Genomic DNA, 27,122 nt, shown 5'->3' with positions numbered 1-27,122 from the left:
ATCATTTTGGTTTCGTTCTTACTACCGTTACATTATACAGCTTTAACGCTAAGTATTTATTGGATTTTTAACAACTACCATTTGCGCTTTTTGCGCTTTCTTTTTGAAATTTTAAGATCCTTTTATAGACAAATCATAGAAGATATGTATCTATCGGATTTGTGGTTATCTAAGGGATCTATAAAACATGAGGTGTGGCCTTACTGTAGACCTATGAATGTGTCCCTTTAGCATCTCAAAAAATCTCATACAATTGAAAATCGTTTTAGCAGCGCCACCTGCCGGAATGATGATTGCTCCGATTAATCATTCCTTTACACAACACAAACAAAACCCAAGTCTGGGCGAGTGGGGAGAGAGAGAACCAGAAAGTGTCTGAGGGAGTGAGTGAGTAAGTGGTAGATGGGTGTGTGTGAGTGTGTGCTAAGAGATGTTCAATGGAACGGTTTCTCATCAAACAGCTGATCGACAACCTGTTGGGACACACAGCAGCGCCACGCCACAATCCCGCAATAAACTTGGAATGCTTTTGTAATGTGGCAGAGGGCGACACAGTGGGGGCGACAGGGGCAAGAGACAGAGACAGTGCCAGATCAAAAAGCAGAGCAGAGAAGTGCAGATCTCTGCCAGAATAAAAAAAAATAACAAAAAAGGTATAATGAAGCGGGGGTGTGAGAGGTGGTTGGTTGTTGGTGAACGCCACCCGCGCAGCGATGAGCGCGGCGTGTTTTTGCTCCGCTCCGCTCCGCCCCAACCCCACCTCTCCTCCAACCACCTACCAGCCGCCGCTTGTCCGTCTGTCTGCCTGTCTCTCCGTGCCATACAAGCGCACCGCAAATACGGCCTGGCCTGGGCCCGGCCCGGCCCGGCACCGTACGGCCGGTCCGGCCCCATCGGTGTCGTCGTTGTCGTTGGCGTTGGCCCGTCAGTCTTGAAAATTTCGTGGAGCGATTAACACACACAGAACGCTGACGGTGAACGAACGCACCGCATCCGCATCCACCAACCCATCCGTTCGACAGGAGCCGCAGCCGAGCGGCATAAGAAATTAAAACAAAACCAAATGCAGGCTCTAAAAATAAATCATTTAAATTAAGAAAGAACTTTGCCAAAATTACGCATTTCTTATTGCTCAACGTGTGTATTTTTGTTGGGTGTTTTCTTGTTTTACACATACATACATATATATTTTTTTCGGGTTTTTGTAAATTACCCCACGCCCCCCACACACCATTCGTCTCGTACGTTGACCGAGTTCTTTGACAACAACACAGAAACGCACAGCAGCAGCACCAGCAGCAGCAACAACAACAACAACAACAACAACGAAATGGATGCAGAGGTGTGTAGAGTGTTATAATTGAAACCGTTAAAATTAAGAACAAGATAAGCAGGTATTCGAATTATGGATACCCTAGCAAATCAATTTGCTTGAATTTTTGTCTGGAATTATCTGATAGAAGAGCATAGATTGGCTTGTATAGCCTTACAAATCGAACAATTTTATATCAGTCCATATCAAAGAATTTTATTCATTGGGAAAGTAGTTTTTTAGAGTTAAACAGTTCTTAAGAAAAGTTTTTATCGACTATATTTATGAATATATTAAATGCTTTATGTATGCCGGGTTCTCACATTATGTGGCAAACTGATTTCCAATGCCATCCATATGGTATTGCTTATATAATGTTGCTGTTTAACAACAAATACTGCATTTCAAACATCTCTTCCAAACTATAATACTCTTCTGCCACCAAAAGTCAAAGCGAAGAAGAAAGCGAAAGACAAAGCAAAAACGAAAAAGTGAAACCCAAATTAAACAACAGCAACAAGTGGTGGAAGGGGAGGCTGTTGGAAGGGGAGAGGCTTACGAAGGGTATGGGAGAAGAGTGGAGTGGTTGAAAGAAATCAGTTCTGTTTTTTTTTTTTTGGTTTATTTGAACTTCTTTTCTTTGTTTTGGCAAGCACAAAGCCAAACAAAACCAGCTACAAAAACACAAATTAAAACTTCTTTTGCAACGACAAAAAAATATATATTCAAGTGCAAAGTCAGCTGGCAATAGCAGCATCGCAGCAGTGCAGTCAGAACAAGAACAGCTTTAGATGTATGTGTGTGTGTGTGTGTCTGTGTGCTGGTTTGTATGACAGCTGTTGCACATGTCAAGCAGAGGCGTCCACATGGAGGGGGAGTGCAGAGGGTTGCAGAGGGCGTCTGAGTATTTGGATACGATTTGCATAAATATGCATATATGAACAAGCATGAATGCGTATGAATAATTGAATATGAACGATATGAATAATAATACAAACCCAAGAATGGTCGATCGTTTTGATACCCTTCAAAATTATAAATGTTAAATAAATCGCTCAAGGGAGCTGTAGCAAAGGAGTGTGCAAAGAAAGAACACTGATCAAAGAACAGAAGATGATTCCCAGATGATTAAATATTATGATTATCACAACTTTGTATCAAACAGACTATGAATAATAATACAAACCAAAGAAGGGCCAATCGTTTTGATACCCTTAAAAATTATACAATTTATATACAATCAAAAATTATAAGGATAAATCGCACAAGAGAGCTGTAACAAAGAGTTGTGCAAAGAAAGAATATTTATCAAAGAACAGAAGATGATTCCCAGATGATTAAATATTATGATTATCATTTTGTGAGTTTTTCTGTACAGAAAAATCGAAGTAAACAAATCAATTCCAAGTTCCAGTGGAATGCCAGAACATATGTATATTTACGAGAAAGAGCCCTGCATGAATCCACAATATTGATAGAAATTCAGCTTTCGATCAATTTGAATCATGCCTTTAGTCAGATTCGAATCTCTGAAAACTGAGTCCGAGCACTGCGGATTAATGTAAGCACGTTTCTGAAGTGATTCGACACATACTACGTGTACACACATGGAGATTGGTAACAAGTTTTGTGTGTTGCCTTTTCGTTCTCTCTACCAGTAAATCAAGTAGAAAGTGAGCGAGAATATATCCGACTCGATTCGGATCTGACACAGTAAAAATTTCGGGATTCATTCAGTTCGTGTTGGGCAAGCGATTCGAAGTTATGAGAAAACAGAATCGCTGATTCTTACGGATCGAACGAAGCGATTCTTGAATCGCAGCCAGTGCATGCGGTACTCTAGTAAGATTACGATTAATAGATCTAACTTCCGTTTGAACGTAAAATTACGATTCCATAATGTGGAAATTTTTATTTATTTCTTATCTTACAGCGGGGTCTTGGATTTATGGGTTGGATTTTTTCACTGTCCGTTTAGTGACGATTATGAATAGATAATGTAAGATTTATGACCCCCTTCCGCAGTGCCGGCGCCACTGACCTTTGCATAGTTACGCCTGAGAGAACGGTTATTAAAAATGCAAATGATGGAAAGGAATGGAAATTCTCACACTTTTATGCACTTTGCTTTTGATCAAGGTCAGAGCTCTGCTTCCCCAGACACCTAACCGAGCATACTATCCATTGTAAAGATATGTGTATTGTACGTTACTATCTGGCATACGTCAGTGCCACAGAGTGGCAGAGAATGGGGTTTGGAGGGGCAATACAAAAGCTTTGCCAATAAAAGCCAATCAAGGTTCTCTCTCTCTCAGATTTCCGGCAACACTTAACAAAACCCGGGGAAAATTAAAATTTGTTTGTTGTGCCTCTGTGGTGCAGTGAACCCTCGAGAACGGGAACCCCCCTTATAATCATGCCCCATGCCACTGCCACTGACCGACCAACGTCAAGAAACTTGTCGTGGCATGGAAAATTTTCCACTTAAAGACATTGAATTGAGTTGAAAATGAAAAAAATGAATACAAAAAAATAAAAAGCACAGAAAGAGCAGAAAGAAAATACAGAGACCACAAATAAACTTCAGGCACTTTGCCAAAGGCCTGCCTTGGGTTAAGAGTCGGCGGGATGGATATAGCCACGTACTTGAAGGCTGCTCATCTACCTATCTGGCGTTATCTATCATTAACTAAACTTACGACCAGTCACATTAGTTTACTTTAGAGTACTACTACTAATAAAAACTTCTAATAGAAGAAATTTCCACTAAACACAGTATTTCCATACCCTACCTAGCCATACAGAGTTTAAGAATCATGTTTTCAGTGGAATCACGTTCACACGTGATTACCATAACAAAAAAGCAGTAAAATATTCCATCATTAATATTTGGTTGTATTTTGTTCCTATAATATTCGAATATTTCCAATCTACATTCTTTTACTTTTTTCTTTTGCATTGATAATGCATTTTTGTATATTTAATCTTCTCCAAAAGAAGACCAACGATAAAATATTAATCTGTTAACTATAACTTGGCTAACAACCATCTAAAGCCCAAATTCGAAATATTGTAGTGCTACATATATGTACATATCTCTTTAGGATTTCATGGCCGAATCACCCGTTGGGTATTCCCCTTTCGCTTAGTGGAAATTTTTGTGCAGCGATGTAAAGTGTATTCGATGTAAGTGCCCTAATGAATAAGGGTTCTACTTACTTCTAGCTTTCGATTTTGCCACGATCTTTCGTAAATGCCAATAAACGCTTCCCCCTAATCGTGGTACCTCGTTTTTCCTAGGTCACGACAATTAACAATTTATACTTTGTTTAAACTTAAGGCTTTAGTTGCCGATAAGCGCAGAACACAAGCAACAATAGCAAATCGTTGTCTAGCTCTAGAGTGAGAGTACCTGGAATTCTCTTGTGCTCTACAGCACCATTCCTCAGAGCACTTTGGCACGTCAGGGGCGCCTCATACGTCGACCACTAAGAGATTGCGTATACGACATGCGGGACGTAATCTCAATGAGCTCTCATCGGATGGTGGGTTGGGAAAAGAGCTCTCTAATGATATGAAGCCAAAAAGCAAATCAGTTTGCGATAAGTCTGTCGTTATTTATGATTCTTGAAATGCACATATCGATTCCCGATTCCCGATTCCCGATTCCTGGCAACAGAGATGCCGAGGAATGCTGACACTTTCGACACTTGAATGACACACGAATTGCCATTTTCGCTGTGGTGGCAGTATCTGGCGAGGCCATAAATAAGATCCCATTGAAATCTGACTCGTGGCATTTTATAGTAAAATATAAATCATATCATAAGTCCTAATCACCGATACCACCGTCGTAATTTCTCACCGGCTTTTGATTATTCCATTATTGGAATGGAGCATATGGGTTGAATGAACCGCAATGGATGGCTTCTGTTTCGATACTATGAAAATAGAATAAAGAGATTCCATATCGCTTATCAATGGTACATACATGAATCATCTATTGAAATGAGTAACTATTTCATTTCGCACATTTCTCAAAGCAAATATCAAAGCAAAACAACAATTGAGTTGGTAACTGTTTTACCATCAATTACTGATTCCTGATTCACATAGAACGAGTGCATAATGATTCACGGATCGATAGTCGTTATGGAATGAACGTGTTTTATTGCAGAAAAGGATTCAAGGGAAATGGTGCAAAGTTTTCATATATCAGGTTCCCAAAGATAGCATCGAATGACATTAAAACGCTGTGCAAATTCCACACGGAACGGAGCACGAACATGATTCGAATGGAATGGTTTAAAGATAACTATAGTTATAATTGTTCCAAATTAATAAAACTAACCATCCATCGACTCGAGTCTCGAGAACCCTCTAGTGGATATAGACCATCTAGAACTGATTCCCATTGAGTTCTAGCCGAAGCCACAGGCACGTGCTATAGTACAATATAGTACCAGATATCTCGCATCTTTATCTGTGTTTTTAGAGTGTCTAATGTCTGGCTGATGTGTTGGCAATCGCTTCAGTATCATTGAAAGGGTAACAGCACTGTATTTATGCGTCGGTATTATTGATAGCGATTCGCTTATACTTTCAATTTTCGCTTTTATGGATCCGTTTAATTGGCTCTGATTTGATTTGATTTAGTCTCTCTCTAGTTTAGTTATTAGAGAGCATTTGGCAATCAGTTAGAAGCCTAATTTATAGTCCAAATCATCACAAAAGCAGCGCAATAATGGAATGAATTCTGGGAATTCCCTTTCGTTTATGTTTTGATTTATTACTTGATGGGAAAAGATTCCACGATACACATTGTCTTTTTTACTGTTCCCCACTGAACTACGGGATTCCCCGTAGATGAGATCATAACCTATCTTCGGAGGCGAATTACTGCTGCAATTAAAGATCTTTGAACCACTTGGGAAGTGAACAAAAAGAAGAAAAAGCAACTGCCAACAAAATAGAGAAAAACAAAAGCCGAAACGAAAAACTTATTAAACATTGCTATGTACTAAAGTTTGTTTTTACTTTTTTGTCCATTATAACAAAACCGAGAAGTCTACGTTCCAGCAGAGTCCCACCCAGAATCGGACCATGACAGGACCCATCCAGGAGGCCGCAGAGACAGGACGATGTGGAGGTGGATCAGTAGAAGTGGCAGGAAAATCCATACGGAAGCAACCCCAAGACGAGAACGAACATGGGGAGTACCATCCGCCCACAAGGTATGGATAGCAAAAGAAGCCCAATCCCGAAAGCTTATCCTCTTCGGATCCTCTCCTCTACTAATCTCCCACCAACTCAAAACCGAGAATAACCAACCGCTCCTTCCAAAAACCAAAACCAAAACCAAAACTAATCCCAATGCCTATCCCAAAACATCACAAAAACAACCAAAACACCCAATCAAATGTTCTGCAAAAACCAATTAGAACCTAACAACCCAATCACTGTACTACCAGCAGCATATTAATCCGTTCGTTTAGGGGAAATTCGTACAACCGAATCAACACGATGCGCATGTGCCCTAGTGGAACAGGGATACAGCTATGTACATATATCTCCATCAACGAATCAACGAACTTTGCTTCTGGGAAACCAATTAACCTTCGATCTTTGCTTTTAATAAACCAACTAACCTATGACCTTCGTTTTTAAGAAACAAACTAACCTTTGATCTACGCTTGTATGACTATTGCTAACTTAACTCGAATGAATTCTGCTCCAACCTTTGATCCTAAGAACCATCATCAATCAATTATTGCAATTGCAACTAATGGAAGAACCTGCTTTCTAAGAACTTACTGAAACTTTCAAGAAATAACAAAAGCCACTTCTAAAACCGATTTCTGAGACAATAATCGTTTAGTTATATAAAATAATCCTTCCTTCCATCACAGCAATCGAACTGCAGCGAAATGCATCCACAGCTCTTCTTCGTTCTATGAATCTGTCAAAGATTAATTAAAAGATTAACTAACCGAACCAGCTATAATTGTTCCACTTAAACTATAGACTTCTCTGCTATTTAAACTTAAAATGCCATCGAAGAATCCCGCTTATACTTTAAGGATTCTATTTCTTCTAACTTCTACTCGAAACCGAACTTCATCCAGCTTTGGGAATCATATCTTATAGTGAATCGATCTGTTACAGTTCCTACTAAAATACTGCATGCAGCAAAGGTAAAAATGTATTTTGAGTCAATATTGTAGCGCTTGTAGCAGGGAATGCTGAGTTTTTGTGGCGCCATCTAACGCTCAGAGTGGCAGGCGAACGACAGGTCAAGGGAGAACCAAAAAGACGGTAACAGGTCAAAACGTCAGGTTATCTCTGTTGAAAATGCATCCAGGGACCTGTTAGAGGATTTGCCGCCAGAACGTTGGCGTCCCTATCGGCTATTCCCTTGTGAAAGTCGGTTGAGTCGGTTGCGTATCGGTCCGACGGAAGGGAAAAACCAAGAATTTAGTGAAGAGAAAAACTCTAAGGGAATCTAATTAGCTAAATCCAAGATTCGACTGCGAGATTCTTGGTTGAAGGCGAGTGGGCTGTTCAGTCGTCAGAAGCCGTATAGCGCTGAGTCCGGTTGGGGTAAGTGCTGCGGAGGAGAAGAGAAGGGCTAAAGGAGAATAAAGAGTTGTCCCATTTGTAGTCTTGGCGCTTAGAAATCGAGGTAATCAGTGCGGATTCGATCGTCCAAGGAAGCCAGCCAGCAGACAACAGCAGCCGCAAGCCTAACAAAGCGGCGTTTAAATTTTTGGGACTGTCTGGAAAGCGCTCAGCCATCGGAGAAGCGAGCGTGGAAGCAGAGGGAGAAGATATTTGGGCAACGCTCGGTCCCCCCCAAGCGGCTAGCTTTCCGAGGCGTTGGCGTCGGCACTTTAGTAGTCGAGCGCGACGCGACAGAAAAGGAGGGCCCGTCCCTTGGTCGCGAGCAGATCGGCGGAGAGAAAGTGTTAATCTAGCACCGTCGGAGATTGGCCGTTTGGCCTTTTCTTTGCTTTCGCGTACCCTTCACCTGCAGAAGCAGGGGAAAAGAATTTGTGCGGTTCCCTTTCGCCCAGGAGGTGGAAAGGAAACATAGATAACAGTCGGGAGAAATAGAATAGGGAAAAAAAGAGGAAGCAACGGATTGACAGAGTGATTGTATTCGTGTTCGTAAATGTATAATTAATTTTGATCTCGGTGCGGAGTTATTTAGGAGAGAATTAGATTTGATTCCGGTAGTGGCTTCTCGTGACTCTCGCCGATCTGCAAATATGATTTCCCCCTACCTTGTGCCATTTTAAGTGTTCTTCCTCCACAGCAGCTTTAGGTATTCATCGAGGAAAGCGCTTTCGCCGATGGAGCCATAAACTGGAGAAAAGGTATGAGTGGACTTAAATTTTGTTATTAATAAAGTACAACTTGAAGCAAGGGAATTAGGGCCGGTCGGTGAGCGGGAGGGAGAAGTGCCCACTCGAATTGGCTTCTGAACCTTACGGAGTCAGCAAGCAAGTTAGTTTGTCCATTTCGGACTTATTTAGTATATCGTTTGTATTACACATAGCCAAGTATTTGTAGGAATTTTACACATATATTTTCATTTAGCTACTCTTTTAATATGGGGAATTATATTATGGTATTTGCGGGTAATACTAGTGTTTTAGCCAGTAAGTGAATAAACTTTATAATGTGTTAATCTACCGTTTTGCTTTCGCTGGCAAATTCCCCATGTAGGACGTCCCGGACAAAGGGGCCATTCCGTCATTAAATCGAACGGTTTGGAATGGCCATGGTAGGGCGGGCGACACGACCTCGACAACACCAGAGGCGGAGTTGAGATACCTTTCCAGCACAAATCCACAATTCTATCTAGGGATAAACAGTGTCTCCCGGTTAAGCATTTTCGTCGTGACACGCTACTTCATTCGCGGTATAATGCGTATAGGCCACCAGCAGGAGGAGGGGCAAGAACATCACTCCAATAGCCGACGAGCAGAGGCCGGAAACCCAAAGCGTGTGCTCCCCTTCGCTGAACAACAGCTAGCCTGGCAGGATTTATATACACAGACGTGCGTAGGTGATACGTTACATTTATGAATCATAGATATAGTATTATAACTAAAAATTGGCGCCCAACGTGGGGCCACACCTATTCAGGTGTGACACCATTAACACTGTGACATCCTTTTTTTGTTTTTTAAAACTTCCCGATTCAGCATAGACGGCATTGACCAAAATTGTTTCTCTGGAAGTGGTCATTGCTCAAGAATACCTTCTTTTCTCAACACCAAGTAGAGGGCTCGTCAGTCGATTCGGAAAACGGAAGCAGAAGTTTTGACTTTTCATCCGGCCACGTCGGAGGAGCGTTTCGAAAAGTGCATCGATCTTAATAATACCCTACTTTTTCTGAGGCAGGAGCCTTAAACATGGTCTTTCGGGCGCATAGGACTGCAGAGGGAATCTCGTTTACTTACGGAACCCTGCCCACGGCTGAAGGACTGTGCGGAAGGCTTAGCCGTTGCTGCTGATGAGCTTTAGCGCGTTGGACATACCCGGATTAATCTTGATTATAGAATTCCGTGGGCCACGAGTGAAATCAGAAGCAGCATGCTCATTTCAAGTGTAGAGTGCCGAGCCGAGGTGTTTGGACAACAGCGGCGCGAATCAAAGCAGCAGCTGGCCACGGCTCGCGCATGCAGTTGTTGTTGGTTTTAATTAGACAGCGACAAGTGCAAGGCGTCTGCGCGCGTACACATTCTTTTCATTTTCTTTTGTGCTTAGGAATTGGGGTCTCAGTTAGCATAGGGTCCGTTTCGCATGGGGATTAGCTATGCGTAAGGCAAAAATTTTTATGACTTTATTTTATCGTATCATATTCTTTGCGCTCTATTCTTGTGATTTACATTCCATGTGTGTTATTTCGTAGGGCTGTTGATTTGCTAGCTCTCTCGCTGTACAAGGGAAGCGAGACTTGAGAACAGCTGTGGCGTTTGCAGGGCCATTGACCCTAAGTTGGCAACGTAGGAAGCTATGAATTATAACACGAGGAATCAGTTCTCTTTGTAATTTGAGTTCACGTAAAATTACCTATTATTTTTTAATTTTTAAGTCATCTTAGGTTTGCTAGCATAAGTTATCTGACTTTTAACTAGAATATTCAATTTAGTTTTACTATTAACACATTTTTAACTTTGGTTTTGTCTGCGTTTGATAAGCAAGTGTTTAGGTTTTGTCGTGTAGTTTTTGTGGGGCATATTTTTGTCAGGACAGTTAGGAATTAAGTTTGATTTATTTCTTTTTACAATGGAAAACCCCGATAACGAGCCTGAACCGGCTCCGGCGCCAAAATGCCAGTTGTGTGGGAAAACTTTGGCTTCGGCTCCTACATTGAAAACAAAGTGCAGTCACGAGTTTCACAAAACTTGTATTGAGTCACATGTCAAGACCCATACTACCTGTCCCACATGCAAGACGCTATGCGTCGATAGAAGTACTCCTCATAATACCAGGTCACAGGCCAAGCAAAACGAGGCAGCAGCCATAACCGCTGAAAGAGTTAGTAGCATAGTTACACAGGCCATCAGCACGATGCAAAACGAGGTGGTAGCCCAGCTCACGGACAAAATGGCTCAAATCATTCAGTCCAGCATAGCAGCACATTTCCAAGAGACTGGCAATAGTATTCCTCAAGGGAATAGACGTGGGGAAGCGGATAATCCGGTCCAACAAAATAGGGACAGAGAAGTGGGGGAAACATTCCGACAGGGGCTGAATAGTCAGTATTTAGCACAGTTTCCGAGCTACGACCGTCCAAGCAGTGCAGTCTCAGATCTGAGTCAGCGACCGGACAAAGTCGCCCATATCCTCAATAGTTGGAAATTACGTTTTAATGGGACCCAAGAAGGATTGAGCATTGATAACTTTCTCTATAGGGTAGAGGCTTTGACACATCAGACTCTTGAAGGAAATTTTCCAGTTCTTTGCAGTAACGCCAGTCTGCTTTTTGACGGAAAGGCCAGAGATTTTTATTGGCGTTACCACAAGACTTCCGGATCGATGAGATGGGACCGGTTATGCCAAGCTCTAAGAAAGCAGTTTAGGGATTCTCGAACCGATGTGGATATCAGAGAAGCGATAAGGGACAGGAAGCAAAAAGAAAAAGAAAGTTTCGATTCCTTCCACGACGCCCTGATACAGCTGATGGATGATTTGGAAACTCCCATGTCAGAGAAAGCGATTGTGGAAACTTTACGGCGCAATTTGCGACCTGAAATTAGACATGAGCTACTGAATGTCCAAATCGACTCCGTAGAACGTTTGAGAGAAGTCTGTCGTAGAAGGGAGAGTTTTCTCGACGACGTTAGGCGGAGTCATGGGTACCAGAAATTGATTCCTTTCCGGAAACAGGTTGCGGAATTGGTAGGGGAAGCCCAATTAGAGGAGGCCTCCGAATTCTCGGATGTAGAAGAAGAGGACGAGGTGGCAGCCGTGGCACTGATTTGCTGGAATTGCCGAAAGGAGGGGCATCGCTACCACGATTGCGATAGCAAAAGGAAAATTTTTTGCTTTGGGTGCGGAGCACCTAATAAATATAAGCCGTCGTGTAGCAAGTGCCAAAAAAACGGCAAAGTGAACACCCAGCCTCGCCAGCCGGTCAGTGTTCAGCGCAAGCAGTCGAGTGCAGAGGCGAAATCCCAGTAGGGATACTTAAAACTACCGCCCAGTTTCCGTCTGAGAAATCAGAATCCGACATACACCAAGCTTTAGTCTGGCCACAACTAGTCCATGCCAGATCCCATTCGCTTTTCACCAACGACCAACCCAGTAATAAGTCCCTCACAAGGAGTGCAAGAAGGATGAGAGCGTTCCGGCAGGCGGCGAAAGCGATAAATTGCATTCGTTACAAGCAGAAGGACAAGCGTCCATATGCGGAAGTTCGCCTGTTGGATCAAACGGTCCTTGGTCTATTGGACACCGGAGCAGCTATAAGTGTTATAGGCGGAAAGTTAGCAGAACGCGTAATCCAAAGCCGAATTCCTTTTAAGAGAGGAGTTCTAAATGCTTCCACTGCGGATGGACGGAGGCAAGAGGTAGTGGGACGACTGCGGACACCGGTGCAGTATAAGGGTGCAGTGAAGGACCTTGAGCTGCACATTATTCCATCGCTCAGCCAGGACCTGTATTTAGGGATCGATTTTTGGTCGAGTTTCGATTTATTGCCACCCAGCATGTCGCTGGCAGAGATAGTTCATGAACCGCAGAACCTCAGCCGAGGGGAAATGGATCAGTTGCAAGCGACCATCAATTTATTTCCTTCGTTTTCCGTGTCCGGTCTAGGAAAGACGGCCCTGCTTTCGCATTCAATTGATGTAGGTGATGCAAAAGCCGTGAAGCAGAGACACTTCCCTGTATCTCCTGCGGTAGAGAAATTGTTATATGCGGAGATAGATCGGATGCTCAGCTTAGGGGTGATAGAGGAATCCGATAGTGCGTGGTCATCACCGGTAGTATTGGTGCAGAAGCCAGGGAAGGTGAGGCTATGTTTGGATAGTAGGAAAGTTAACGCGGTGACCAAAAAGGACGCGTATCCGTTACCACAAATTGATGGGATTTTAGGACGTCTTCCTAAGGCGATGTTTATTTCGAGCCTGGATCTTAAGGATGCCTATTGGCAAGTTCCCTTAGAGCCGAGCTCACGCGATAAAACAGCGTTCACGGTTCCGGGCAAACCTCTCTACCAGTATAAGGTGATGCCTTTTGGTCTCACTAACGCTTCGCAGACCATGACAAGGCTGATGGACAAGGTAATTCCGGCCAGTTTAAGAAATGAAGTTTTTGTGTACCTGGACGACCTTTTGATTGTGTCGGACAGTTTTGAGTCACATCGGAGGGTGTTGAGTGAAGTGGCAAGTTACATAAAAGCGGCAGGGTTAACGCTGAATGTGGAGAAAAGCAAGTTTTGCATGAAGTCAGTGCGGTATTTGGGGCATATAGTAGGTGAAGGGGTGATTCGTACAGATCCGGATAAGATTTCGGCTATGTCCGATTTTCCTTTGCCAAAATCCCTAAAGTCTCTGCGTCGCTTCCTAGGTATGGTAGGCTGGTACCGGAAGTTTATAAGCAACTTCGCATCGGTAGCCGCGCCTCTCACGGACTTGCTCAAACCTAGACAGAAATTTTCAATGACTCCAGCGGGTCAGGAGGCTTTTGAAAAGTTGAAGGAGATGCTTTGCTCAGCGCCAGTTTTGCGTAGTCCTGATTTTAGCAAACCATTCTATGTTCACTGCGACGCTAGCAAGACAGGCGTTGGGGGAGTGCTGGTGCAGAAGACACCGGAGGGGGACGAATATCCGATTGCGTTTGTATCGAAAAAACTCAACAAAGCCCAAAAGAATTATTCGGTCACCGAACAAGAATGTCTGGCCGCAATAGTTTGCATAAATAAGTTCAGAGCTTACATCGAGGGGCATGAATTTACTGTAATCACTGATCACGCCTCCTTGAAGTGGCTCATGTCACAAACTGACTTACACTCACGTCTAGCCCGGTGGGCATTAAAGCTGCAGAGTTTCTCGTTTAAAATCGAGCATCGTAGCGGCAGGCTTAATGTGGTTCCGGATGCTCTTTCTCGCGTAAATGAGGAGGAAGTGGCGACTCTAGACGCGAGCAATGGGTTGTTGGTGGATTTGGAATCGCCAGAATTCAAGGCAGAAGATTACGTGGAGATCGTAGAAAGGGTTAGGGCCAATATTGATAAGTTGCCAGATCTCAAAATTGTAGATAACTTGTTGTATCGTAGGTCAGATCACGCAACAGGAGAGGTGCTACATGATGTGTTCATTTGGAAACTCTGGATTCCTCAAGGGTTAGTGGTTGATGTTTTGCGTAACGCGCACGACAATCCACTGGCTTCCCATGGAGGCATTCACAAAACCCTAGAAAGGATACGGCGGTATTATTACTGGCCTGGTTTGGTTGCCGATGTGAAGAAGTATATCCAGGCTTGTGATGTCTGCAAGACTACCAAGGCCCCCAATACAATCCAGAGACCGAAGATTGGAATTGCGCCCGAGTCACAACGTTTCTTCCAGAAATTATATGTAGATTTCCTGGGGCCATATCCCCGTTCAAGAAGTGGACATATAGGCATCTTTATCGTCCTCGATCACTATTCTAAATATGTGTTTCTTAAGGCAGTGAAGAAGTTGACCGCGGACGTGGTAGTCAAGTACATGCAGCAAGATCTTTTTCATGCTTTCGGGGTTCCGGAGACAATAGTATCCGACAATGGCACACAATTTAAGTCTGAGGCATTCCAAAAGCTACTCCGGGAATATAAAGTTTCGCACACTCTCACGGCCCTGTACGCACCCCAAGCTAATGCTTCCGAACGTGTAAATCGCTCGGTGATTGCAGCAATCCGATCTTACGTGCGCGAGGATCAGAAGGACTGGGACGAGCACCTCAGCAGCATTTGCTGCGCATTGCGTTCTGCGGTGCATGCAAGTCTGAATGCAACTCCTTATTATATGGTGTTCGGACAGCATTTCATCACTTCCGGGGCAACATACAAGCTTCTGAGAGCATTGCGGGTGATGGATGACAGGTCAGCAGTTTTCTCGCGGGAGGATTCATTAGACTTGGTTCGAAGCAAGGCTCTAGAAGTCATGAAAAAACAGAATGATAAAAATGAACGGCAGTACAACTTACGGGCTAGAGACATATCCTACAATGTCGGTCAGGAGGTGTTCCGAAGAAATTTCAGGCAGAGCAATTTTCAGTCAGGGTACAGCGCGAAGTTGGGTCCGGCCTTTCTGAAGGCCAGGGTCAAAAAGAAGATAGGGCAGGCCTACTATGAGTTAGAGGATTTGCAGGGTCGTTATGTAGGACGGTTTCACGCGAAAGATCTTCGTCAGTAAGCCAACTGCTTCAAGCTCTCCTGTTATCATTCTTGGGAGTGTGACCCCCAAGCCTGATCTTTCGGGGGGGCTTTTGTAGCGCTTGTAGCAGGGAATGCTGAGTTTTTGTGGCGCCATCTAACGCTCAGAGTGGCAGGCGAACGACAGGTCAAGGGAGAACCAAAAAGACGGTAACAGGTCAAAACGTCAGGTTATCTCTGTTGAAAATGCATCCAGGGACCTGTTAGAGGATTTGCCGCCAGAACGTTGGCGTCCCTATCGGCTATTCCCTTGTGAAAGTCAGTTGAGTCGGTTGCGTATCGGTCCGACGGAAGGGAAAAACCAAGAATTTAGTGAAGAGAAAAACTCTAAGGGAATCTAATTAGCTAAATCCAAGATTCGACTGCGAGATTCTTGGTTGAAGGCGAGTGGGCTGTTCAGTCGTCAGAAGCCGTATAGCGCTGAGTCCGGTTGGGGTAAGTGCTGCGGAGGAGAAGAGAAGGGCTAAAGGAGAATAAAGAGTTGTCCCATTTGTAGTCTTGGCGCTTAGAAATCGAGGTAATCAGTGCGGATTCGATCGTCCAAGGAAGCCAGCCAGCAGACAACAGCAGCCGCAAGCCTAACAAAGCGGCGTTTAAATTTTTGGGACTGTCTGGAAAGCGCTCAGCCATCGGAGAAGCGAGCGTGGAAGCAGAGGGAGAAGATATTTGGGCAACGCTCGGTCCCCCCCAAGCGGCTAGCTTTCCGAGGCGTTGGCGTCGGCACTTTAGTAGTCGAGCGCGACGCGACAGAAAAGGAGGGCCCGTCCCTTGGTCGCGAGCAGATCGGCGGAGAGAAAGTGTTAATCTAGCACCGTCGGAGATTGGCCGTTTGGCCTTTTCTTTGCTTTCGCGTACCCTTCACCTGCAGAAGCAGGGGAAAAGAATTTGTGCGGTTCCCTTTCGCCCAGGAGGTGGAAAGGAAACATAGATAACAGTCGGGAGAAATAGAATAGGGAAAAAAAGAGGAAGCAACGGATTGACAGAGTGATTGTATTCGTGTTCGTAAATGTATAATTAATTTTGATCTCGGTGCGGAGTTATTTAGGAGAGAATTAGATTTGATTCCGGTAGTGGCTTCTCGTGACTCTCGCCGATCTGCAAATATGATTTCCCCCTACCTTGTGCCATTTTAAGTGTTCTTCCTCCACAGCAGCTTTAGGTATTCATCGAGGAAAGCGCTTTCGCCGATGGAGCCATAAACTGGAGAAAAGGTATGAGTGGACTTAAATTTTGTTATTAATAAAGTACAACTTGAAGCAAGGGAATTAGGGCCGGTCGGTGAGCGGGAGGGAGAAGTGCCCACTCGAATTGGCTTCTGAACCTTACGGAGTCAGCAAGCAAGTTAGTTTGTCCATTTCGGACTTATTTAGTATATCGTTTGTATTACACATAGCCAAGTATTTGTAGGAATTTTACACATATATTTTCATTTAGCTACTCTTTTAATATGGGGAATTATATTATGGTATTTGCGGGTAATACTAGTGTTTTAGCCAGTAAGTGAATAAACTTTATAATGTGTTAATCTACCGTTTTGCTTTCGCTGGCAAATTCCCCATGTAGGACGTCCCGGACAAAGGGGCCATTCCGTCATTAAATCGAACGGTTTGGAATGGCCATGGTAGGGCGGGCGACACGACCTCGACAACACCAGAGGCGGAGTTGAGATACCTTTCCAGCACAAATCCACAATTCTATCTAGGGATAAACAGTGTCTCCCGGTTAAGCATTTTCGTCGTGACACGCTACTTCATTCGCGGTATAATGCGTATAGGCCACCAGCAGGAGGAGGGGCAAGAACATCACTCCAATAGCCGACGAGCAGAGGCCGGAAACCCAAAGCGTGTGCTCCCCTTCGCTGAACAACAGCTAGCCTGGCAGGATTTATATACACAGACGTGCGTAGGTGATACGTTACAATATCGAGATAAAATTTAAATGGATACAAAGATTTATGAATGTACAAACGTGGATAAGCCAACAATCAATTTGAAGGTAGCTTTTGGGGTACAGTGCGGATTCTATTCAAACAATCTACAGAGTCCATCGTATACACTATGGAATAACCAATTGCATCGGCAGTAGTACATCTACTAAACTCTCTTCATGGAAATACTAACCCACTTAAAATTACCCGAAATATCATTGATAACCGAATAACCATCAAAGGAAGATCTAACCCAAACTCCTACCGAATCCCCGCATGAAGTCCCACCTGCCTGTCGAAGTGGTGCCCCACGACGATGATGATGATGTATGTATCGTGTATTTTCAAGCTACCTGGAGACGATTGTGCACCTGTTCAAGGGTAACATTGGACCAGGGCTGTTTGCCATGGGCGATGCCTTCAAGAATGGCGGTTTGATTGTGGCACCACTGCTGACGGTGGTGATTGCCGTAGTGTCGATCCACTGCCAGCATGTGCTCATCGCCTGCTCCAAGAAGATGCGCGATCTGCGCGGTGATGCTGTGTGCGCGGACTATGCCCAGACGGTGGAACAGTGCTTCGAGAACGGACCGATGAAGCTGAGGGGTTGGTCACGGACCATGGGCCGATTGGTGGACATCTTCATCTGTGTGACACAGCTGGGCTTCTGCTGCATCTACTTTGTGTTCATCAGCACGAATGTGAAGCAGGTGAGTGCCGTGGATGAGCAGGCAGGAAGCGGATGAACATCCAGCTCAAGAGTGTCCTTTCTGAAGATCCTGCAAGCGTACAACATTGACATGGATGTCCATCTGGTGATGCTGCTGGCATTTGTGCCCGTTCTACTGAGCTCCCTGATCACGAACCTCAAGTGGCTAACGCCCGTCTCGATGATAGCCAATGTTTGCATGGTCCTGGGCCTGGCCATCACCCTCTACTATGCTCTGAAGGATGGACTGCCGGAGGTTAAGGAGCGCGCCTATTGGACAAGCGGCTCCCAGTTGGCTCTCTTCTTTGGCACCGCCATCTTTGCCTTTGAGGGCATTGCACTGGTGATGCCACTAAAGAATGCGATGCGAAAGCCAAGCCAATTCGAGAGCCGACTGGGGGTCCTCAATGTGGGCATGTTTCTGGTCTCCGTCATGTTCATGTTTGCCGGCTCCGTTGGCTATATGAAGTGGGGCGAGGAGGTCGGCGGCAGTCTCACACTCAATCTTGGCGATACCATGTGAGTGTGTAGTGCACTGCAGTGCAGTGCAGTGCAGAGCCGCATTCCAGACTCATCCATATTGACATTGACTCATTCGTGAACCCTTCCTTCCTGCTCCCACAGTCTGGCACAGGCCGTCAAGCTGATGGTCTCCACGGGCGTCCTCTTGGGCTATCCCCTGCAGTTCTTTGTGGCCATCCAGATCATGTGGCCCAATGCCAAGCAGTTGTGTGGCATCTCGGGCCGCTCGCTGGTCGGCGAGCTCTCCTTCCGCACCATCATGGTGATCGTTACGCGTAAGTATCCCAGATAGACTTAGGCTATGTACTCCTTCTGCCGATCAGCTACCCAGCACTAATCTCTCTATCTGTCGATTAGTGGCCATCGCTGAGATGGTGCCCGCATTGGGATTGTTCATCTCCCTGATTGGTGCTTTGTGCTCCACGGCCCTGGCCTTGGTATTTCCACCTGTGATCGAGCTGATTGCCAGCAGCGAGCCAAACAAGGGACCTGGCCTGTTTGTCTGCACCAAAAATCTCATTATCCTGGTGGTGGCACTGCTGGGCTTCTTCACGGGCTCCTATGAGAGTCTTAAGCAGATTGTCAATCACTTTGGCGAGATGAATGGTTGAGGGAGCTGATTGGGATCATCATCAAAGGGAGAACCAAAGTATCCATCACAGCATCATTCATGAACCATCAAAGGGATCTTATGGATCGTCAAAAGAACATTACAGGATCAGCGAAGAGTGCTCTTTAGAAGATCAACAGGAGACGCTTTAAAGGATCATCAGAAGACTCTTTAGAGGATCATCCGAGAATATTAATCAGAGAGACTATCAAAGGATCATCACAATATTAACAGAAATGCCCATCGAATCATCAGCAAACAATCATCACAGTATCTTAGGAGAGATATCCACCTTATCCGTAATCAAAGCAAAACAAAAAAAATACAATTAAATACACATTCATATACGAATTTATTCTGACCGAAATGGAACGAAAAACTACTACTGGTCAAAAGTACCAACATACCTTCATATGCGAGTACATACATACAATGTACGACTATATGAGTGCCTTAGCCTAGTGCCTCTTTCGTGTATTTTGTGAGCGTGCTGCGCATTTTACTTATTATAATTGATTCTTTAATAATTTTATTTTATTTTAGTTTTTTTTTTTTATTAGATATTAAGTGAAAAAAATAAACGATGCGACGTTTTGTTTTGACGTCATCGCAAATGACAAGAAAATGACAGATGTGTGGCCTTGCTCTTATGATTAATATATATGTACATATATACACGTTTTTTTATTTGGATTTTGGTTTAAATTGAAATGCTATGAAGTAGAAATGGAAGGGCTGCCGTGTGTATCCGTTCGCTTATGGGAAATTTGTACAGCGAATGTGCAATAAATTACTCTTACGCACAAATTAGTTATCTTAAATTTTACCCCTCCACCAAATCTATTACCCAAACCACATTTAAGAGCGTATCCGTTCGTTTATGGGACATTTGTGCAACGAATGTGGATTAGTGGATCATGGGTATAACGCTTCTCAAAATGCCTCATCATAACAAATGTTGGGACCTCTACTCTATGTCCAGGATAAACGTTTTCTACGATGCACAAAAGTGTCTCAGATCTCTAGCCCTCCATCAAATATATGCCTATCTCATACTCAAACAACAGGTTCAATTTACGAGTGTATGGTATATGACTCAGAAAGCGTTAGGTATTTTTTATTTAATTTCCCCAAACAGGTTCAAAACAGCAGCTCGGGCGACGAATACTAATCAACCTGCGAAACGGGTTCAATGAAATGGAATTTAATTTGACAGAGATTATCATTTGGTGTTGAAGAATCGCATTAGCATTAACATTGACCCCCATTTCGCGCTATCCAGATAAAGAGAGAGAGAGAGAGAGAGAGAACGTGTGAAAAATTTGCAATTATATGATCGATAGTTGTTCCATAGTTCTAGCTAGCTTTCGCTTTCCGTCTATAGAAAGACGTGTGCGTACTCGTACAATTCACAACAATCTGCACGAGTTACTCTCCCTCTCTCTCTTTCTCTCTCTCTCTCTCTCTTATTGTGTTTCAAGGAATTACACTAATCTAATCCGAATCAAACCAAATTCGAATCCGAATCAATCTAATCGAAAACTGTTTTGCCATTGCCCAGAGGCGACCTTCAACCTTCAAAACGATTCTTGAAACAATGAATGGAAGTGCAGTCGATGCCGTTAGATATGCATATGCGGAAGTCATGGGCGTCGATTGGAGGGATATTGATCATCCCAAATGTGTGGTCAACTCACAATTTCGATTAAAGCTCTCATGTGTGTATGCACATGGAGAAATAATATGCCACAGTTTCATGAAACAAATGTGGTTGCCCTGCCTGGGTACAGGCCACGGTTACGTGTGATGGCAAAAAACAACTTTCTTGCAACAACTCTTTTCAAAGATCATATTTCTGATCGACTGGTTCTATTTTTTCCTATACTATTTAAATATTTCCTTTATATATTCATCTGAGACCCATTACTCTGGGTTTTATTTCGAAATAATTCGTGCGCGAAGCCCATTCGCTGTTTGTTGTTTGCCATTCGTAACGAATGTGTCCGTTCGCTTATGGGAAATTATTAAAGCAATTAGAGTGGACCAGGGGTATTAGATCAGTAATAGACAAGTACCCCTTTGACTAAGCCCCTGTTCGTTGTTATGCATTTGGTTATACGCCTTATATAATCCAATTGCTGAATTCCGTAAACATCGATCGCATCGATGGCTCGATTGATTGGAAGAAGTGAGAACGATACAAAGAGATGCAGCGAAAAGCACAGTACTCTGAGTATACAAATATGCAATTCATTTAACTGGCGCTTGCACCGGACCCAAATAAAACGTTTCCTCCAATCAATTCGGTAAATTTCCATGCGTTCCACTGCCACGGCATTGCTGGGCCCTGAAGAGGGGGCTGGTCGCAGAGGGCCATACAAGTACTATATAGGGAGAGAGGAGCAGGTGTAACAATCACGAAACGTGCGCTGGGCCGACGATCATCCAAAGCGAGAAACGAGCAAGAATTCGATTCGCAAAAAAAATCCGACAATGGGCACGTGCATTGGAAATACCGATTCGGATACAGAATTCCGGTACGCCACCGGATCCTTGAACCTGATCGAACCACTTCCTGCTGGCGGGCTGGAACAACGACCGGCCTGCTGCTGTTCCAATTCAGTGCCACAATGCCGTGACGCAATCAGCGACAAATATGCCCGAGTATACACCCGTACACATTTGAAACTTAACTTTGAATGATTGCTGACAAAGGCAATTCCGAGATTTTATGTACCCATAAAAGTATTCCGTCTGGAGAGACATATTTGAAATATGGAGTAATTTAGTGAAAATAATACGAGTACGTAGGTGTACCAATTGTAATAAAATTAACCACTTGGCTGATTGGCTTTTGATATTTCCGAGTGGCAGGCGAGCGAGCAATTTATTTCGCGCTGGAATCAGTTAAAGCTAAAGCTGCGGGGGATTTTTCCATTTCTATTGATCTTTGTCGAGAGCTTTGCATGGGGACAATTACAATCAAATGAAAAGTTGTGGGAGTAGTTTTTTATAAACTCCAAAGAAATACATATGCACATACGAGTACATCTGGAGTTTATCCAAATTCTTGTATGAAAACGAGGATGGAAGCCACAGATTTTCGTCTTTTGTGGGGCCGGAAGAGGGCGGGCGAAGTTTTTCAAATATACCTATAATAGTGAGATATCCCTGGAGTGTGGATGTCAAATTTGGTTTCTATAGCTCTTAGATCTAAGCGCTCATCCGGCCGGATAGGCGGAGAGTGCTTCCTTCTGGGCGTTACACACATCCACTTTCACCACAAATCAAATATACCCCTATACTCATTTTTAGTATTGACTATAAAAAAAGTAATACCATTATTTTAGGTCATTTTTTGGATATACTTTTAAATTTGCTATTTATTTATTTGCTGTACAAATTTCCCATAAACGAACCGACACATTCGCTACGAATGGCATACCAAATATGAGCATTCTCCACGAGGGTTCGGTTGTTGTATTAATATTTGAGTATTTTTTAAAATCTCTTGATGATATTTGATGGTTAACCGGGCCACTAGGTGGTGTGGTTTGCCTTGCAATATAATGATTTTTTTGCATAGTTTTTTATAGTTAAAGATTAAGATTTTAGATAAGTAATATTAATTTTTATATTACCAACGGGTGGTGCTTTGCATCATAAAATGCGAGTAATACCAGGTGCTTTTATCAGTGTATATTAGTCTTATTTTCAGTGAATTTATTAAAGTGCTATTCTGTTAACTGTGCAGCTAATCGTCATTGATCCACATCGCTTGCTGATCGTTTATCGATTGACTGCATCCATGCTATTTGCAAGCTCTCCGATCCGATCCCTTCCCTTCTCTTTCCTTCGGAATAGAATGCCACTAAATTGTTCAGCTTTTTTCGATAATCAGTTTAAGGGAAGAGAATTTTCGTGATTGTGTGTTGCTCCCTTCCTAGCTTGCCCTTCCCCTTAAACGATAACCGTTATATGCATTTTTGCAGTGCTTAGACACACACACACACACACACTCGCTCAAACAACAATGTCAGACACACACACACACAATGGCATATGTCGAGTGCTGATGTTTCGCTTTTTGTTTGCTTGACGCCGCCGGCGGCCCCAAACCGATTCTGTTGGCCAACTCGAGCATTGAGTCTGGTTTGAGTTCTTGCCGCGCACGGTCCTACGATCGCCGGGAGAAAACCCACAACATACATTGGTCTAATTGTACTCGTACGTACTCGTTATTCCCCTTCATTGATCGAGCAATTGAAAGGTGAAAATTGAATTTGAAACGAGTATGAGACTTCGATTCCGATCGATGCTTATCGGAGATATTACCATGTAGAGGCATCGCTTATCAGAGAGCATTCGGTTCTAATTAAAAGAAAATAGGCACGATATTGATGGATTATGTGATATGGATTGGTTTATGTCAGTGATTTACTACCGACTCTGTGAATATGTGCAAATTGCGTCACTGTGAATTATAACAACAATTAAATCAACGTGCGTTTCGGGGGAGTTAAATAACCGGAATTTACTCAAAAGTTTTAATTTATTTGGAATGATTTGGCAAAACAACCTTGAGTGGCTCAAAGTTAATGAGCCTTCCTTCCTGGTCACCGCAGTTGGAAGCATTTGTTTGATTTACTTTCAAATGTTTTTGTATTTCTATTAGATATTTGTTTTATGATTGCCACCCATTTTTCATACAAGGGGTTAGTGGATAGTGCAAGAAAAATGTAATGGGGTAATGCATCAGAGAGAGAGAGCGAAGATTAACAGCTCATCTGTTTATTGTCCCCCACTCTCATTAGCTTTGTTCTCCCTACGCTCATAGTAACAGCAGATGTAGAAGGAGTACGAAATAGATCCTCTCTTAAAAGCTTGCCGTCCCTCTCCCACTTGTGAGACATATTTGAAGAACCGTTAGGCTTGCTCTCATCTCACACAACAGCCGATGCAGGTGCAGAAGTAGAATGGGAAGGAGAGGGCGCAATAGAAACTAAAAAACTTTCAATTTCATTTAAAACGACGTCCGACTCCGTCTCATTACCACACACAGCAAGAGCAAAAGCAGCAGCAGAGCGTCAGCGAACAGAAGGCCATCGAAGCTGGCGAAATGGGCAGAACACTGGAGATAACACCGGTAACGGTAACAGCAACGGCAAATGGAGACCATCAGATGGAGAAACAGGCAACGGATGTGGAGGGCAGCAGCCCGGTGAAAAGGCGTCATGCCACCAGCAATTTGGAGGCAGCCACACATCTCTTTAAGGGCAGCGTGGGCGCTGGTCTCTTTGCGATGGGTGATTGTTTCAAGAATGGCGGACTGGCGGGTGCCACCATCTTGCTGCCGATCATTGCCGTGATGTGTGTCCACTGCGAACGGATGCTGATTCGCGGCTCCGTCCTAGCCGTAGAGCGGACGCCGGGCGCCACCTTTTTCGATTACCCAGAGACGGTGGAAAAATGCTTCGAGTATGGGCCGCGTCCCCTGCGTCGCATGTCGCGCATCATGAAGCTCATTGTCGAGATGTTCCTATGCGTCACGCAATTCGGCTTCTGCGCCATTTACTTTGTCTTCATCACCGAGAATTTGTATCAGGTGAGTCCCACTTCCCACTTCAACAGGCTGCGATAATTGCATGGGTGGTTGCAACTCGGTTCGTTCTTTCGAAAAGTTTTAATTGATTAAAGTGGCTTACCATAAAATAATCCCTACAATCCCTCTTTGTTACAGGTACTGCAACAGAATGGAGTGGACATCAGCATGAGTATGGTGATGCTGATCACCCTGCTGCCCGCCATGATCCCCTCGCTGATGACCAATCTCAAGTACATCTCGCCGGTGTCGGCCTTTGCAAATGTTGCACTGCTGTTTGGACTGATTGCCACGCTGTCCATAGCCTTTTCGGACGGACCGATGCCACCGTTGGGCGATCGGCATCTGTTCACCAGTGGGTCCCAGCTTTCGCTATTCTTTGGCACAGCCCTCTTCTCGTATGAGGGCATTGCCCTCATCCTACCGCTGCGCAATTCGATGCGAAAGCCGGAGAACTTTAGCAGCCGCTTTGGAGTGCTTAACTCGACCATGTTCTTCACTACGGCCCTGTTTATCTTCACGGGCTTCGTCAGCTATGTGCGCTGGGGCGAGGATGTGGCCGGCAGCATTACCCTCAATCTCGTTGTGGAGGATGTGTAAGTTCTGCTCAAAGCAGGTGGAAGCTGTAACTAAATCTTCTCTTATCTTCTTCGCGCAGCTTGTCGCAGGTGGTGAAGGTTGTGGCCGCTTTGGGCGTATTTCTTGGCTATCCCATACAGTTCTTTGTCATGATGAAGATACTCTGGCCGCCGCTTAAGCGGTCCAACAGCTGTGCCCAAAAGTATCCCATCAGCATGCAAGTGGCCCTGCGCTTCGTTATGGTAATGATGACATGTAAGTAGTTCGATGCCTCCATGTCTGTCCAACTGATTCCTACTAAGGTTTATGTTTTCTATTTCCTTTCAATTTGTCAGTTGGCGTTGCTCTGGTGGTGCCCCAACTGAATCTTTTCATATCGCTAATCGGAGCTCTCTGCTCGACGTGCCTGGCCTTTGTTATACCAGTTCTCATTGATTTCGTAGTACGTGCCCAGGTGCCCAAGGGCCTGGGGCACTGGTCATATGCAAAGAATTTACTTATTTTGGCAGTGGCTCTGCTGGGCATTGTCACTGGCACCTATCAAAGCATCGTCGAGATTATAAGACAGTTTAAGTAGGTAAATCCGTTGTCAAGTATTTCTTTGTAAATAATTCTGTAATTTCTGTATTATGTGAATGCGCTGTAATGTTGTAAAATTCGTTTAGTCTTAAGTCTTATTCCTATACAATGTATTTTTCCATTTTTTTTTGTTTGTTTATAGTTTTAAGATGTGCATTTTTTGTATGTATGGAACTTTAATTGGCTTTCAGAAAGAGAGAAACAACAAAATGATCTACAACAGAAAATAATTTTAATAAATGATTACAAATCGTGAGTGGCTGGCCTTTTTGAATTTGGCGCTCATGGTGGCGTCATGTTTCCCATCACTAGAAACCGCTCACACTTATCGGAAAGTATCGAAATATTTGGTATTTTAACAAGTCTCAAATCTAACAGTCAAGATCAACGCATTTCATCGACGTAAGAAAGTCTTACATTCCTGGCGTTGATAAACTCTTATCCATAAAACGCTTTTTTGCAAAGCATAGCCACCATTTGCTGGGCTTATCGTCGGACGTGTCAAAGACCTTTTCCAGCAAACGATTGCCGGTCTCCTGACGCAGCTGCAGCAAGTACTGACGCATCAGCTCCGGTTCGTTTGTCTTGACAAAGACCGAGTTTAGCGGAAATCCAGGATCGCCCGGCAGGTCAAATTTTGAGATGGCCAGACTGTAGAGCTCCTGCTGTCCCTGGCTCTTATTGTTGCATCGCGCCAATCGCTTCAGGCAGTCGGTTATGTAGAGCGTTACATAGATAAGAACCCGGTCCACTTCCGACTGCGATTAGATATGAATTAATATTTTTTGGGGGGTAGTGAATGTATGTACATGTTTCTGTCTGATGTCGGTATGGTATGCACAAACCTTCACTTCGTATTCGCGAAAGAAAACGTTCGATTTGAAGTAATATAGTGACTCATCAATGATGTCGTTATCACCATTATAATTGGGCGCTGGGCCTCGCACTTGGGTGCGTAGCGGCAAGATGGCCATATTCCCCACCGTTTTGTGGAACTCCTCGATCTCTGAATGATATGCCTTGTTAAAAAAAACATAAACAAATCAGTATGTTGTAAGTTATCAAATTTAAAAGCAAATTGAGGTAAAACCCAGTTTACACGCTCACGAAATTGAAGCCTGGCCTGGATGTCTGCCTCTGGCCAAAAGCTTACCATTTAAAGACTTTAGATACTCTACAAACAAATGTAAATAATTCCTTGCGAAATTAAAAGTTATTTTCCGAATGTCAGTAATCGTAAGTGTTGTGAAGCGTGACAATTTTCAAAGTTTAAGTATTGTTTTAATGACTTCCTCCCCTAGGTCACACACCTTGCAATCTTCTTTGATATATATCGGTAAGCTAATCAA

General features: G+C 43.8%; 3 protein-coding genes across 8 annotated transcripts; 2 read left to right on the top strand and 1 right to left on the bottom strand.

Moving 5' to 3' along the window:
• Nucleotides 1-1,207: 1,207 nt before the first annotated feature.
• Nucleotides 1,208-19,630, top strand: LOC4814670 (proton-coupled amino acid transporter 1). Of its 4 annotated transcripts, XM_001354543.4 has the most exons (6): nt 1,208-1,342; nt 6,380-6,546; nt 17,522-17,882; nt 17,949-18,400; nt 18,506-18,678; nt 18,761-19,630. In XM_001354543.4, the coding sequence occupies exons 1-6, from the start codon at nt 1,331-1,333 to the stop codon at nt 19,012-19,014; spliced, it is 1,419 nt and encodes a 472-aa protein (XP_001354579.3). In that variant the 5' UTR covers nt 1,208-1,330; the 3' UTR covers nt 19,015-19,630. The 4 variants fall into 4 exon arrangements, 3 of the variants coding, with proteins under 3 accessions (XP_001354579.3, XP_033237659.1, XP_033237657.1); XR_004469764.1 differs by lacking the exons at nt 1,208-1,342; nt 17,522-17,882; nt 17,949-18,400; nt 18,506-18,678; nt 18,761-19,630 and adding exons at nt 6,808-15,680; nt 15,742-16,770 and having other exon boundaries at nt 6,456-6,546; XM_033381768.1 differs by lacking the exons at nt 1,208-1,342; nt 17,522-17,882; nt 17,949-18,400; nt 18,506-18,678; nt 18,761-19,630 and adding exons at nt 6,808-7,912; nt 7,974-16,770 and having other exon boundaries at nt 6,456-6,546.
• Nucleotides 1,224-26,029, top strand: LOC4815387 (proton-coupled amino acid transporter-like protein CG1139). Of its 3 annotated transcripts, none has more exons than XM_015185988.2 (5): nt 1,224-1,342; nt 24,076-24,618; nt 24,754-25,211; nt 25,274-25,449; nt 25,530-26,029. In XM_015185988.2, exons 1-5 carry the CDS (start codon nt 1,331-1,333, stop codon nt 25,769-25,771), a joined length of 1,431 nt encoding a protein of 476 aa, XP_015041474.1. In that variant the 5' UTR covers nt 1,224-1,330; the 3' UTR covers nt 25,772-26,029. The 3 variants fall into 3 exon arrangements, with proteins under 3 accessions (XP_015041474.1, XP_015041475.1, XP_001354580.1); XM_015185989.2 differs by lacking the exon at nt 1,224-1,342 and adding an exon at nt 23,116-23,240; XM_001354544.4 differs by lacking the exon at nt 1,224-1,342 and adding an exon at nt 23,131-23,283.
• Arpc3B (Actin-related protein 2/3 complex, subunit 3B) lies at nt 25,989-27,046 on the bottom strand. Its single transcript, XM_002133872.3, has 3 exons — nt 26,927-27,046; nt 26,619-26,792; nt 25,989-26,531 (listed from the first exon to the last, which is right to left on the bottom strand). Exons 1-3 carry the CDS (start codon nt 26,927-26,929, stop codon nt 26,187-26,189), a joined length of 522 nt encoding a protein of 173 aa, XP_002133908.3. The 5' UTR covers nt 26,930-27,046; the 3' UTR covers nt 25,989-26,186.
• Nucleotides 27,047-27,122: the final 76 nt, after the last annotated feature.

The sequence above is a fragment of the Drosophila pseudoobscura genome, chromosome X, assembly GCF_009870125.1.
Source record: "Drosophila pseudoobscura strain MV-25-SWS-2005 chromosome X, UCI_Dpse_MV25, whole genome shotgun sequence".
NCBI lineage: Eukaryota > Metazoa > Arthropoda > Insecta > Diptera > Drosophilidae > Drosophila > Drosophila pseudoobscura.
The sequence above is the reverse complement of the archived record's forward strand: the minus strand, read 5'-3'. Positions and strand labels throughout refer to the sequence as shown.

Excerpts from the sequence above, each read along its gene's own strand:
- LOC4815387 (XM_015185988.2), top strand. Across the intron at positions 24,619-24,753 it reads TCACCGAGAATTTGTATCAG|GTACTGCAACAGAATGGAGT; the intron begins GTGAGTCCCACT and ends TCTTTGTTACAG. Across the intron at positions 25,212-25,273 it reads AATCTCGTTGTGGAGGATGT|CTTGTCGCAGGTGGTGAAGG; the intron begins GTAAGTTCTGCT and ends TTCTTCGCGCAG.
- LOC4814670 (XM_033381768.1), top strand. The coding sequence starts at position 12,163 with ATGAGAGCGTTCCGGCAGGCGGCGAAAGCGATAAATTGCATTCGTTAC.
- Arpc3B (XM_002133872.3), bottom strand. Across the intron at positions 26,532-26,618 it reads TTCGCGAATACGAAGTGAAG|TCGGAAGTGGACCGGGTTCT; the intron begins GTTTGTGCATAC and ends ATCTAATCGCAG.